Below are 14,989 nucleotides of genomic sequence, written 5' to 3'. Positions count from 1 at the left end.
AGAAAAATAGGGTCTGAAATGATTGCTGTGAACTGTAAAAATCACTAAAGGTCTGTGTTGTCTTCAGTAGCGATTGTAACTGGGGATCGTTTTCACTTGGACTCTACAAATAAAACATCCTGCAGTTCATTACGGTTTCAACCTTGAAGTGTTCCTTGAGCTTATGAAAATCAGAGGTCAGGCTGCTTGGAATGTGGCTGTTCCAGTTCCCTTTGCTATTGAAAACTGCCTCTAAATGCAGCTCCTTCCATGTGTGAGACCCTGTGGCAAACACAAGCCCAAAGACATGCGACCAAAATCTCCGAGGGGATAATGCAACTGATGGTGGTTCTGATTTGCTGCAAGATGATGAGGTTGCTTCATTTAAAAGACAAACGAGCTTGTCTTCTGGTAGGAACGATGATTTCAGAGCATGTTGGTTTATGCACGGTGAAATGAGGTCATTTCTTCAGATCTTCCCATGGAGAAAGGGAGGATGCATGGAGCAGGAAAGTGATAGCAGCCTGAGCCCTGCCTAATATGTTTGAGGCCGGTCTAACTTGCCTTCACAACTGACTGTGGCTTGGAGCCTTTGAGATAATTTAGCAAAAATGAGGATGGCTTGAATGGGTCCTCGAAGTCACTGGGGTGATTAGAAATAGCACCAGGCTGTATTGAATCAGCAATAGCAGCAAAATAACCAGGCACTTCATGCCAGACGCATACTTGAGGGCAATTAAGATATTTAAATCTAAAACCAAATACCTTGGCTGTGATCTTGGCGGTGCTGCCAGGTGCTGAGCAGGTCAGCACAGCCTGGCGGTGTTGGAACAGGGGCCTCTTAAGGCAGCACTGGATTTAATATTATTTTATGACGCTTTCACTTAGTGTTTCAAGAAGCAAATGCCTAGTTCTCTGGAAGGAGAGGATCACAGCATGCCCAACTGGTTTGGGGGTCAGGAGGGCTCTCCAGGCTAAGGCTCTGAAAACGCAGGTCTTCTGCTCAAGGCTACATTAGTGAGTATTGCCCAAGACCCTGAGAGCAGCAGGTAATGTCATGTGGAAGATGCTAATTTGGAAACATGCTGCTTTCTAAAAATAATTATGCAAGGAGGACTATAAACAAGCATCGCTCCCCCCAAAAATCAATCACCCACAGCACAGTTGTGAATTGTAACAGCTTGCCTAAATAAGTCTTGGAAGATCCTATGAGCAGGATGAGTCTAGTGCTGCAAAGCTGGAAGCTTAAGCAAAACTTCCACATTTTCGTGTTCTTCCTGCACCTTTTTGGAGTGTGGCTGATGTTCACAAGCAGACTTAGCTGATGGTGCTGCAGAATCAAATGTGTACCTGCTCCAGTGCCCACATGGATTGTCAGTTCCCCATGATAGCACAAGCTGATTTTAAAATACAGTAAGCTATGACCTGCAGCAACTCGGGAGCAGATTCATACCCTGTTGAGCTGTAGCCCTTTGGAGAGGGTAAGTCAGCAACTAGAACGCTCCTAACTGGTGGGGTTACCTCTGAGCTGAGAGGGCATGCTGCCTGCTGGGTCGGTCCACTAACATACCTCTCCTACAGAAATACTGGGATGCTCTTGGCTTCCACAATGTCTTCTCTCTTCCCACAGATGCAAGAAAGCCTGAAACTTAGTTCAGAGTTGTGTTGAGGGGGAAGGGCAGACTGTTCTAGTTGGGCTTGCTCTGACTTTGGCTTTTGAAACCCTTTTTAGGTAAGGTGTAGCTTCTGGGTTTGCTGCACTGTTACAAGTCCCTGTTTTATGGTTGCAGAGGGCTTCAGTGGGGTTAATTTGCAATTACACTACTCAAAGCATCCCTGGTTCTTCAAGGGTCCTGATCTTTGTTTCTTTCATTTGCAGTGTTTCTTAGAGCCATAAACTTGTTTTTATAGCTCACAGTCAACCCTTTGACCACATGTACATTAACAGGAGTGGTTTTTTGTTGGTATTATGTGATTCCCTTCTAGCAAAATCTGTGATGCTCTTCGGCTGAGCTGATGGCACAAAGGGGTCCCCAGGTACAAGACAAGGGGAAGCTGCAGTTACCCCCTGTATACAGAGCACCACAAACAGTATTCATGCTGTCTGCTGCTGGGTGTTAGGATGCATTTGGATCTAGCTTACTGACCCTGAACACCACTGATCTTCCCCAGGAAACAACTGCCTTTCTGTGCTGATGTGCTGCCCTCCCCTTGTTTTGCCTGGCTGCCGTGTTCGATATCAGATAGCAATTGATTTACTTTCCCCAATTACATTACAGCCCTGGGGGTGTAAACAGCAGCTGGGAAACTTGAGCTGTGCTCCTGGTAAACACGCCAGCAAAACCACCGCACCCCTCCCGTCTGTGCCCTCTGGGGGGACGGTGCCACTGTTGGGTGGCAGGGGACCCTGGGCAGCTGGTGCACTGGCCCTGGGCACTCTCCCTGGGAAGAACAGAGGCCATGTGGAGTGGGGACACAAGGTATTTAATTGGAAGGCTGTACAGACATGCTTTCTGCACTGCCAATTTGAGTGGCTCTTGCTTGTCGTAGATAATAGCTGCTGTAGTGTCCTGGTACAGTAACACAAGACAGCGTGAGCGTCCTGTGTTTTGGTGGCGTAGCCACAGCTTATCAAGGGGTACTTCTGTGATTGCTCTGTCCGGGCTGCTCCTACACCGCTCTGGTGGGATGGGCTGTGCAAGACAGGGTGTGGGACTCGGCCTAGAAATTGCTGTAGCGGTTTGAGATGGTGCTTTCTGGTCAGACAGCCCTGGCAGAGTGACTGTGTGGGCATTCCTCATCCGTGGGGTGCTCGATGGCTTCTCTCTCTGCGGCTGTCAGGGCTCCGGCCGCCTGCATCTCTGGCTTCGCTCCAGAGGGCAGCGATGAGTGCATGCACAGCCAAAGATGTCTATGGTTGAACTTCTGCCTCCGTCTTTGGCGGCGTCCTCCACGAACCCGCGCGGGTGGCCGATGAGCTGTTGCAGCACACAGCCAAGAGGCTGTTCAGCTGTATGGCTGGGGGAGTCTTCTGTGATGGGGCAAAGCTCTCGTAGCTGTGCTCACATGAGCAATGCTTTCCCCATCTAGCATGTTGTGTTGGGTAGGCAATAGTCAAGATTTCTGCTGTAAGAGTAGGTAAAGATCTGTAAGAAGGTGAGTTTTTAACTTGACCAAATCTACACTACACCTAAGGAGGCTTTTGGGGATGTCCAGCAGAAGAGAGCACAGGGAAGGGGACAGAGCGATCGTGCAGTGCGATGCCATCTAATCTGGTACCTCTGAAAGAGACATCCCAGTGGTGAGCTTGACTTGCTTGGAGATGCTGAACGCTTCTGAGCTGGTGCTGCTCGAGCATCTGCAGCAGGTCCTGCTGCTGTCCTGGGCACAGGGGCTTCCACCCTGCCTGAGAAAGGTGATGAAGTGGGACTGCTGGGTGGGAAGGGAGTGCCAGTGCCCTTTTAGTCATCCGTTAGTGATGAGCTTGCAGTGCAGTTGCACACTGTTTACACGACTGAATAAGTATTGGCTAAAGGATATGTGCAGCTGTGTTTTGGCATGTAAATCTGACAAGTTGAAGCACCTGTGTCTGACCTTCTAGGAAATTATCGTAGGTGGATTTTAAAGTGCATAATAAGTTCTGTCCCTGGCTGGAGACACGGCAGTGGTGGGCTCAGGCTGCCCCGAGTGGTTTACATGGCACGTGCCAGTGCTTGGGACTGATAAAGCTGAAAAATAACCCAGTCCCCAGATACAGCAGCCTGTCACGGTTATTTTTCAGCTATGTAGTTCCCCACTCCAAGTGGGGCGTAAGGGTCTGGGGTGAGCGGTCAGGACAGGTCCCGCTCTCATGGCCATCAGGACACTACTCAGTTTGTGCTGGACTTGGTGTACTGGGGGGCTGGGGGAACTGGGGTGGGTTTTATGCCTTCCTGAGCTCCTGTCCAGACTCACGCTGAAAGGCAGCTCGGTTGGTAACCTTGGCGCATACTCCCTACTTCTCCAGTAGCAGCAGCACCATTACAGTGCTGCTTGGTGTCTTTGGGCGTGTAAACGCTTTTGGAAACAGATCTCCTCCTCCTGTGACCCCTCCCTTTCAGTTCCTTCTCTGAAGTGGCACTTTACCTGTTAACGTGGTGACTATCGGGATGTGTAAGTAGAGACACGTGTAAATACTGTCAGTAAGGCACATGGTGTAGCTGTGCAGTTTCCCCACAGGGAATACGGCTGAGCTCCCAGGGGTGTGCAGGACGGGCTCTGACCCCAGCAGAGACTGGGGAGCAGCTGGGACGCTCGTCCTGGGTGCCCTGGCAGTGTTGTCAGTCTCTGCTGCCAGCAGAGGGACCTGTCTGGGGAGGAAAAGGAGCTGCCAGGAGGCCCGTGTCACCTGAAACACCCCTGCCCATGCCTGTAATCAATTCGGATCGGGTCCATTTGATGCTTCTCAGTTAATTGTGCTAAAGTTCTGCAGGGAATGGAAGGCACCCTGTGATGGGCTGTGCCAGGAGTGGTTGTGTCTGATTGCCCTGAATGATCTAAACATCTGCTGGGAAGCAGCAGGTACCTCTGGCTGCCCTTGCGGTCCCTAAGTACTCAAAGGGTTCCTGACAGAAGAGGACTGGTCTCTAATCCGGTGCTAAATTTGTTAGTACACTCGTGGCTATTTTGGGGATGGAAATGATGAAGTTAACAGTCTATCTGTATTTTTTCAATGAAAATGGTCTGTATCTGTATCTGCATATATGTTTATCACTGTGCTAGCACGTTTTGGGGAGGTGATGTGTGGGACTGGGCAGTGCAGTGGGAGGTAGGAGCTTGCAATTCGAGGTGCAAAACTTTACTCAGAGAATACAAGCTGGAGCAGGGAAGCCAAGGGAATGACAGCCCCTGCAGCCATCAGAGCTGTACTAGGACAACACTTAGAAACCACGTTTAGGTTTGTACAGTCCTCTGTGGTGTTAGTTGGGTGGCCTGGGAGGTGTAGGGGTCTGTGCTGGTGTCAACATCTGCATGTCAAGGGCTAGGGGAAAGGGGTGCATAGATCAGGCTGGTCCATGGGGTTTCAGTTTGAAGGAGAGAACCCCTTTGCAGGAGACCAAAGACCAAGGAGAGTGACAGCCCTGCCACCACCGGAGCTTCCCACACCCTTGTACTGTAGTGACTTCACAGGGACTTGGTTTGTCATTGATGATGTGGGAAAGAGACTGCCCTGCAAACATGCTTCGGTAACATGCTGACTCAGCAAGCCCAGGAGCAGGGAAACATTTCCTTTTAATTTGTAAAGTACAGTTTGGGCAGGCTGACCTTGGCCCTCCGTGACCTGGGATGGTGATGGCACTGATCTGCTCACAGCCTGGAGCAGCAAAGCTCTCTACACAGCCTGCAGCACCAGAGCACAACTGTGCACTACTGCCCAGACACCAAGGTGAGAGCAGGGGGATCGCTGCAGGCACTGCCCGGCCAGCACAGGGTTACCCTGCAACAGCCCTGACCCTGCAGCTCCCTCCCAGGGAGTGGGACTGTAGGGCACAGCACACTGCAGCCACGCAGACCTGCGAGCCCCTTGGGAGGAACCTGGCAGCAGCACTAATTTTCCCACTCCAGGAGTGTGGCCTTCCCAGAAGGTGAAATGGGTGGCTGGGCAGTGCTGTGCAAGGAGAGAGGGTGGTGTGAGCCTCTCTGTGCCTTGGAGTGGGGTGGTGTTATGTGTGATAAAGCTCCTCTGTACGCACATGAAGGGGCTCAGAGACAATAGCAGGAGGGGGAACCCAAATCATGCCCTGCTGGGCTACTCCCAGGTCCATCCCAGAGGCCATCAGCCCATCGCAGGCCCAGAGCGGGGACAAGCAGGGACACACAGTGGTGGGTGGGACCCCAAGCCAAGGACCCCTGAGCACTGAACACCCTGTCCAGGCTCCTCCTGGAGTTGTCCCAGCAGAGCCTCAGCCCTGGTGTCCAGGTGTGACACCCATCACCACAAGCCATGGGGAGCAGCTCTCCAGATCACCTTTTGGACTAAGGAGGTTGCTGCAAGGGCTGGGAGATGTTATGGGGTGCAGGGGGAAAGCAGTTTAGGATTGCACAGGACTTAATGAGATATTAGAGGTGGAACCAAAGGTGGGAAAAGAAAGGGGGTTTGGTGGTCTGGGGATGAACAAGAGTGAGGAATACAGGGGTAAGGGGTAAATGGGGTCAGTTGTGTGTAGGTAGGTAGCTGGTCAGTGTGCTTGTCTGGCCATGCCCTGCCCAGCGTAGCCTGTCCTGTCTGAACAGCAGCTGGAATAGGACTTTGGCCTCAGGGGCTTGTATGTCCAGGGGCCAAGAACTGGGCAGTCTGAGTGCCGAAGAGCAGTTGCTGCAGGATTCTCCATGTACGTATATAGTCACTTATGGACTTCCATCCTGTCAAGCCAGAGATGGGAGCAGGGTGAGGCCATTGCTGCTGTCTGTGTCCAGGTACTCGTCTGTGATCCGTGTGGCCAGCCACACATATGTACATGTGTGGATACGTGTGCTCTGTGTGCCTGCTGGGAACACATCGTCAGCCTCACTACTGGTTGGATCTAGGGACATGGAGCAGCACTCTCCACTCTTGGGCTGTTCCATCCAGATGTATGTTGCTCTAGGTTTGTAAGGTACTTCACAAATGTTTGTTCCTACCATCAGCGTCTAACAAACTTTATGACTTCTTTCCGTTTTTATAGGAAAAAACACCACCCTGGTCCAGACACTGAAACTTGTCAACTGATGGGACAAAGAGCTGAGACACTTGGCTGTACTAGGACACTAAAACATAGGGTTTAGCCAAAGAAAATTTCCCCAACGTGGAGGCTTACACCTGCCAAACCCTGTAGCATTCTTGGGAGGCTTTTCTATACCTCTTCTCCATTTCCAGCCTTTCACATATCATGGTATTCCTTTTGACTTCTTTTGCAAGCTAGCTCTGGCTCTGCCTTCCGCTTCCCCTTATGCTTTGGTTTGGGTTATGCAGTGTGAGCTGCTGGCTGTAGGCTGTTTCTGCATTTCTGCCTCCAGCTTCTACTTGGAGGCTCCTCTTGGATGTTGTGACTGACCTGCTTTTTCTTTCTCTTTTACTGTATCTCTCTCTCTCCCCCCCAATCTGTCTTTTGCATTCTCCATTCTTCCCACCTCCATTACTGCAGGTTCATCATGCCTAGTGGCATATAAAAAGACTCCACCTCCTGTCCCACCGCGGACCACATCAAAGCCGTTCATCTCTGTCACTGTGCAGAGCAGCACTGAATCGGCGCAGGACACCTACCTGGACAGCCAGGACCACAAGAGCGAGGTGACCAGCCAGTCGGGACTCAGCAATTCTTCGGACAGCTTGGACAGCACCAGGACACCCAGCGTGACAAGGGGAAGCGTCGTGACTCCAGCAAGAGAGACTCCAGAGTTACCCCAGAAAAATGCAACTTTGAAAAGTGACAAAGGGACTCTGACTAGCGAAGAGCCTAAAGTGGAGAATATCCCCAAAAGAAAGCTGTCGTCTATAGGAATACAAGTACGGAATAGTTTGTCCTCCTTTGTCCTAAGGAATGTCCTTAACCCATCTGTTTAGCGTGTGCATTTTGTGTGACCAGGTGTGCCTCTGAACTCCCTTAGAATAGCAAGAGAAACTAACTGCCTTGTCAGAGTAACTTCCTGTGTTCCCAGGGGTGAAATACAGCAGAAGCTTTCCATAACACACCAGAAAAGACTAAGTTCTTTTAGTACAAAATTAAAACGTTTCATAAAGCAGTGGGACCATGTTAACTGGGTGAGTCCCTCTAAAGAGGCCTTCTGCTGCTAGTATGCTGAGCCTGTGCTATATATTACTTCACATCAGTCTGCTCCTTGTCTGTCATGGTTCTAGAGGCCAAGTGGTCTTGCTTCTGAGAGGTAGGCACTACCTGACACCCATGTAGTACGGGCTGCTGCGGTGCGAAATGGTCCCAGGGCTGTAGGCAGGAGGGAGCGATTCCTTGCTGTCCACCATTCCCAGCAGGTTGCTGTGTCTCTTGCTGGAAGTGTTTAACTCTGTGGAAATCGATGGAAATGAGATGTTGATTACATAGTCAAATGAGAACCCATTGAGTACCATAAATCCGTGCTTTCTTCAGCAAAGCTTAAGTCATCTGCAATTGTACACTCTTCTTGTGGAGAGATTTCCCAGTTTCTGCTGAGTGCTGCGAGCACTTGTTCTGTCCCAAAGTGCTGGTTCAGTGGTGCAGGGCATTCGAGCCCTTGGGCAAGTCCAAATGCAGGATCTGGGCTTTGAGCCACCACGTGTGTGTGTGCTGAGTAAGTTCTCCATGGGCTTTACAGTAAGGCTGGCTGCCCAGTTAGGTACACATGATAATAGTGAAGGCTTTTCTGCAGGGCTAGTGGGGCAAAACACCTGCTGAAAGGACAGCAAGGCAAGAGAACTCTCATTGGAGAGGCTGGCTGCCTTCCTCTCCCCTTCCATTTCTGAGCTGGTTCCCAAGCCACCTGCCTATGACCTGGATTTCCTGCCTAAAACCTTCTAACCCTCTTATCCAGAGTTATGGAGGGTGTCAGTCCCTGGGAGAGAGGAAGCTGGGTTTTGCTGTCAGTCTTAATCACTGCCCTCTCTTGAATCTCTGGGCCTTTGCCCGTGTCGGATGCCACACGCACAGCTGCTCCTTTGGGGCCACTGCCCTTCCCAGTGTGCCACAGCCATGCAGAGCGGTGGATGGCAGAGCCCAGTGCTCTCGGAGCAGACACGTGGCAGCAGCCCGGCAGGATGCAGTCCTGGTGCTCGAGTGGAGGCAGACCTGAGCGGTGGCCTGGTGCCTCCCCTGAGATGACCCTCCGGTTGGCACACGGTGTCGGCATGCCGTGTGTGCGCAGCGCTCCTGGTCTACTAATGTGAATTCCAGCAGCAAGTTCTTGAGTCTGTTTTTGTCTGTATTTTTGTTGTTTAATAAGGTTGACTGCCTTCAGCCAGTGGCAAAAGAGGAGCCTCCTCCACCAGCCACCAAATTCCAGTCCATCGGGGTGCAGGTAGAGGACGAGTGGCGGTAAGTGAATGACACAAGCTTTTGTAGCTTCATTTCTTTTAAATTGTGCTTCCCTCACTTCCGCTTAGACCTTCTCCCGGTCTTTGTTCCAATATGAGTGGTGTTGAATGGGGGCCCATGGAGAGCTCTTCCTCCACAGCACACCCCCGCTGCAGAAAGGACTTGTTCTGTAAGCAGCCAAATCAATGGGAGTTTGAAATTTAAAAAATAATTTAAAAAAAGTACAAGATGTAATTGTAGATGTGCGTCAGTCCTCTCGTCTGAACGGCCTGTTGCGGTAAGCGGGCAGCCTCATCGTGTCTGTCTGAGTGCGTGGGGTGGGTTTGTGTGTGAGGAGGGGCCGGGTGGGCAGGGGGAGGCTGTAACCAACAGATGCGTTCCACTCCTCAGCCAGGTTGAGTTCTGCTGTTTAACGTTGGCTTCTGGTCTCTCTAGAAACAGCCACTCTCGCAGCATGTCCTCCAAACAGGACACAGACTCTGACACGCAGGAACCTAATAACTCTAGCTGTAAATCATCTGAGAGAAGCCTCGCTGAGTGCCCCCAGCACAACAACTCTGTTGGTGTTGATGCCACTACCAGGCAACCAGCCAAGCCCTCGCAGATTAAGAGAAACCTCTCCTATGGAGAAAACAATGACCCAGCCCTGGAGCCTTCCTCTCTCCCTCCTCCTGACCCCTGGCTTGAGACGTCCTCCACCTCTCCATCAGAGCCCACGCAGCCAGGAGCCTGCCGGCGGGACGGGTACTGGTTTCTGAAGCTGCTGCAGGCAGAAACGGAGCGGTTAGAAGGCTGGTGCCGCCAGATGGACCAGGAGACCAAAGAGAACAATCTCTCTGAAGAAGGTAGGTGCTGTCAGCCTCCGGACACTAGACTGGAGCAGCCCAGCAGCTCCTCCCTCGAGAAAGTGCTGTAACTGAGTGTTGGATCAGCTTTCTGCAGCTAAGTTGCTGATAGCCCACAGAGACAGAACATGGAAATGACTATGGGATAAGGAATGTGTTTTCTTTGGAAAGGAGAAGGTAACTTCCTCTAGCAGATGGGGTAAGAAATAATACTGTGATGCAGCCTATGAGACTTGCAGGGGATGGTGCAGCTTCTGACCATTCCAAACTGCTAAAAGCTGAAATGGATTGCTTTCAGGGAGGCTGTGGGAGCTTTCTCCCTGCCTCACCCCTTGCATTCAAGTGAGCAGGTGAAAGTTTAGTTGGCAGCGGGGCAGAACGAACCTGACTTCTGAGCTCGTTCAAGCTGTTGAACCAGTGGGCTTGTCTTCACAGCAAAGAGGAGATTTCTTCATATGGGAAAGCTTCGCTGAATTTGTGCTAAATACACCAGAAGCACATGCAAAACAAGGCCACTCAGTTTTACTGGGTTTGGTCCCAACTGGGCTTGTTCCGTTATTTTCAAACGAGTTGGCAAAACCTGTGCTTCTTGCAGTGAAAATCAGGCCTATGGTGTGTACAGAGTGACAGAAGTGGGTGACAAGGCTGCAGAGGGCAGGATCTTTGTTTTGAGTCTGATTTTTATTTTTTTTTAATACCTGAGAAAGGTGAAGTAACGGTGAGACTCAGTTATAGCTCACTGTCGCTGCTAGGGCTTGGGGGAGCTAATCTCTAATCCCATTGCACTAAGATGCTGCTCTGGCTGCCAAGCTGGGCAGGCAGTGCCAGGGCTCTCCCTGCCCCAGGGGATGCCCTTGTTTTGCCTGCAGCAAGAGTGCTCTGGCAAGAAAAGGCACCGAGCCCAGTGTAGCATTATATCTGTGACCTCTAAGAGTGATATCCTAGGAGATTGTGTAACCGAGAACGTGATGGGTACGGAGAGAGCCCAGCTTACACTTGTCCCACCAAGATCCATAAATATTCGGAACCGATTCAGTAAGCGCAGCAACAGACCAGGGAGGAGAAGGGGCATCGGTTCGTCCCTGTTCAGGGTGCAGTTGTGTGCACTGCGGGTCTCTCAACCGTGCCGTTGGAAGGGAAAAGCCCATACAGTGTTTTTCCATTAATGAGTGCAGGAATGTTGCCATGCCCAGAGGCTTCTTGGAAAACCCACTCAGAGCAGCGTAATGTCCTGGGTATTAAAAGCCCTAGCCTGCTGCTGGTATTTTAATCCCTTCTGGTAAATGGAGATTGGAGACAGTTCTCCTGCCTCTTGCTACCTTCACCTCGTGCATGAGTGGAAGAGCAGGTTGTGATCTGCACGCAGGTGCCAGCAGATCTGCTCACTGAGGTGGTGCTGGTGGCTTGTCTGAGGGGCTGAAGGCAGGTTGAGGGACTTCCTGCCAGCTCCGATGTAATTTGTTCAGTCTGGCCTGCTTTTGACCTGCTCTAAAAGGAGCAATAATAGATGGTAAGGAGAGAAGTCGATTATAGTTTCAATACATCTTCTTTCCCTGAGAGCAGTTAATTCCTTGGGGAGCTCTGAAACTCCTTTTCTAATGAATCAAGAGTGTTTCTTTGCTCCAGGAACACTCAAGTTCATTGCTGCATTTAATAATCTGTTCAACTGAGGTATTTCGTTTTTTTTTCTTTTTTCCTCCCCTATAGTCTTAGGAAAAGTCCTGAGTGCAGTGGGCAGTGCACAGTTACTTATGTCACAGAAGTTCCAGCAATTCCACGGCCTCTGTGAACAAAACTTGGTGAGTCTGGATCTCTCTCTCCTGGTTTCTGAGTGAGTGATGTATCTGTTTCAGCAGCACTACAGGAATGTGATCAGATATTAACAGGCTACCATCACTGTAAAAACAAAGAGAATGCAGCTGTAGCCTACAGCCTGACCACCACTCCATGGAGGAATGCTGATTTAAAACAGGAGCTGAGCAGTGGGAAGCTGATCCCCTCAACCGCCTGTCCGAACAGGCAGTTGTTGGGCTGTGCTCTGCTCAGGGATGAGTGTTTGCAATTCCTTTCGGTGCTTACGTGAGCACAGGGGAATTTTCTGGAACTGCTGATCAGGGCATGCTGAATACACTGAGTCTCTCTATGGGTCTGAGTTGCCAATTAGCCGTGCTGCTGTGTGTCCTGGAAACTGCCTTTTTTGTTACTTCTAAAGGGCTTTTTGAGGTGAACCACTGAGGTTTTGCCAAATAGGGGGGCATGTTTGAATAGTCTACTGTTCGTCTCCAAACATGCTTGCTTTGTGTGTAGATGATGTGGATGGTGAAACTGTCCCAGTAGGGTTGTCCCTTGTTGGTCACAGAGCACTGGTTGAATCGGATCTCTTCAAAATGTACTGCTGGGGTTTGGCCTTGCTGAGAGCTGAACAGGGCTAACGTGGGGATGGATGGGAGTCTGTTTCATTTTCCCCCCTCAAGCTTTATCGTGGTACAGATTTTGCAAACTTCCTCAGAGGTGAATTCCCCTTTACTTGCAAAAAAAAAAAAAACTTAGTGAAACTCAGGAAGGAGGAGGAGAGGGTGAAGTGCTGAGCATCTGCTTGCTGATCTCTGGCGGATCACAGCTGAGAGATGAGCAGCAGCACCACGAGCTGCCAGGCTTTCAACAGAGCTTTGTGCCGAGGTCTCCCTTTGGCTTCGTGCTGGCTTGCTCAGATCTAATCCCCTGCTTTCCTGAGACAAGCCAGGCCTATGATGGCAGTTCAGTGTCTCAAAAGTGGGAAAATTCTGTTCTTGGAAGAAACTTAAGCTACTTAAAATGTTTCAACCTAGCCTGAGAATTACAGGTACTTTCATGTTGTTTGCGGGGGATGTAGCAAAGTAATTTTGCTTGCGAAAGCTATATTGGCTTCTGAGGATTACTGTTTGCTGACGTGCAAGTTCTCCAGGTCAAAGCATCATGTAGTGTCCATTTCCATGATTACCTACCCTGAAATCATGATCTCTGTGTAAGAAACCACTGTTCTAGCTCAGTCACATGCTGGGGACTGTTAGTTGGAGGTTACTGCTGTGGGATCAGCCCTAGCAGGGGCAGCTTTGGGGAGAATGGGAGCTATTGCTTTCTGCTACGGAGAGCATCTTTCAGGATTCTTCTTCAGGCTCTTCTAGGAGTGATACAGTCAGGATCTCTGCTTCCTGATCTTTGCAGAAATAATTTTGACTGTAAATTATGGCATTGTGTCTCTGCGTATTTGGGGCTGGTGTCTCCTGTGGGTTCTTGAAGGTTCAGTCATCAGGCAGGTAGACTTAAAAGGGGTGAACAAAAAAAAAGCTGTGTGGACTGCTTTGCTTGTCAGGAGGGTATATTATTTATGAAAGGTTGTTTGTTTTTTTTTCATGCTTTCCTTTCTAGAACCCTAATGCCAATCCCAGACCCACAGCTCAGGACCTAGCTGGGTTTTGGGATCTCCTGCAGCTGTCCATTGAAGACATCAGCATGAAGTTTGATGAGCTGTACCACCTGAAAGCTAACAGCTGGCAATTGGCAGAGACACCGGAGAGAAAGGTGAGCGTGGGGCAAGTTGAGAGTGGCCAGAGCACCTCACAGATGTTTTGGGTGTCTGAGGTCTATTTCTGTCTGCAAACAGAAGATCTCCAGGGCTTCTACCGTCTCGCACTTGTGCAGTGTAATCTCCCAGCCTTGCAGTGCCCTGAGGCTGTTCCTCTTGAGTAAATAGTGGAAACAATTTTGTACGAGGGGAAAAAGCGTGAAGATGGAGAGAGACCAGAGCGATGAGCAGTGGGGTATGCTTAAAGCAGTCATACAGAGGCCTCTAGTGTTACAAGCACTGTATGAATAGGTTTTAACTGTTCTTGGTGTCTGAGCAGCACAAAAAACACCTACTGGAACCTTTAGAAAATGCAGCACAGGCTGTGTCCCGAGGCCACACTGCCTTGACTAGACATGAGGGTAGGGAGGAGGACTATGGCTCTGGGCAGGGTGGTGTATTAAAATCTTGCGGTTCTGGATCAAGTTCAGTCTTCATGCTGCCTGTGCTGTGCTCTGACCTATTGCTGGGCCAGACATAGTCTGCAAGCTGTAGTCCACAGAAGGCCTCTGTACCATGAAATGCAAAATGGCACGTTTCTAGAAGTTGGGGAAGCTGATTTTGAGGAGTGTCTTGCTAAAGAACCTGACACTCCATCTCATTGCTTAGTCCCCCGTGCCATAAGAGTCCCCACCATATCAGAGAGCAAGCTCCTGTATGTGCATTTTTATTTTATGTTTGGGTTTTTCCTTACTGTCTCCCTAAAGGAAGAGAAGAAACCACCCCCTCCAGTGCCAAAGAAGCCAGCCAAGTCCAAATCCCAACTGAACCGGGACAAAGCCTCTGATTCCGACAAGCAGCGCCAGGAAGCTCGCAAGCGTCTCATGGCAGCCAAGCGGGCTGCCTCTGTCCGGCAGAACTCGGCCACGGAGAGCGCGGATAGCATCGAGATCTACGTACCCGAGGCACAGACCCGCCTTTGAGCAAAGGGGCAGAGGAAGGAACCGCGTGGTTTTTATAAGTCATTAAAAAGGAAAAAAAAAAAAAGGTTCTCTCTAAACTAGTGTGATTTATTCAGTCTAGAGACAATGAGCCATCTTTGAAAAGGGCTCCTGAGTTGGGTTTTTTTCTCTCAGCTTTAAGTAATGAAGATTTTAAAAAAAAAAACAAACAAAAAAAAAAGAAAAAATACCCCTTGTTTTCTCACTGGCTGCGGTGTTGCTGAACGGACTGAACAGACTCCTGGAAACTCCAGCCCCTTGACTTGGAACTTCAGTCTTTTTACTTGTTCTATCTAATGAGAATTATTAGCTTGTTTACAAGAAGAGGACAAGAAAACATGAAGCCTTGAGCACTTGCCATGCTGTGTTCTTCCTCCTCCTCAGTTCTGTTCTTCCTTCTCATCCTTTATTTTTTCCTCCTGCTTCCTTTCTCCCACCCTTTGCATGGCTTCGTTTACCGTGTTAGAAATAACCTCTCTTCCACAGAGCTCCTGAAGAGAACACCCATTCAGCGTGTACTACTGTTGCACTCTGCTAGCAAGCAGCCTTTCTTGGGTTTTTTTTTGTTTTATTTTC

At 49.9% G+C, this 14,989-nt stretch overlaps 1 protein-coding gene across 6 annotated transcripts in view; it reads left to right on the top strand.

Moving 5' to 3' along the window:
- DLGAP4 (DLG associated protein 4) overlaps positions 1-14,438 on the top strand; it is a 68,689-nt gene extending 54,251 nt beyond the window's left edge. For 5 of the 6 annotated variants that reach the window (XM_086622659.1, XM_086622657.1, XM_086622656.1 and 2 more), the window contains 6 exons: positions 7,143-7,504; positions 8,932-9,023; positions 9,459-9,868; positions 11,576-11,667; positions 13,277-13,429; positions 14,180-14,438. In XM_086622659.1, coding sequence (XP_086478785.1) covers positions 7,143-7,504; positions 8,932-9,023; positions 9,459-9,868; positions 11,576-11,667; positions 13,277-13,429; positions 14,180-14,395 — 1,325 coding nt within the window. In that variant the 3' untranslated portion in view covers positions 14,396-14,438. Of the gene's footprint in view, positions 1-6,770; positions 6,891-7,142; positions 7,505-8,931; positions 9,024-9,458; positions 9,869-11,575; positions 11,668-13,276; positions 13,430-14,179 lie in introns of those variants that run through there. The other variant, XM_009977706.2, reaches the window with a different exon arrangement.
- The last annotated feature ends 551 nt before the right edge of the window (positions 14,439-14,989 follow it).

This window comes from Tauraco erythrolophus, chromosome 18 (genome assembly GCF_009769465.1).
Source record: "Tauraco erythrolophus isolate bTauEry1 chromosome 18, bTauEry1.pri, whole genome shotgun sequence".
NCBI classification, from domain to species: Eukaryota; Metazoa; Chordata; class Aves; order Musophagiformes; family Musophagidae; genus Tauraco; species Tauraco erythrolophus.
The sequence above is the reverse complement of the archived record's forward strand: the minus strand, read 5'-3'. Positions and strand labels throughout refer to the sequence as shown.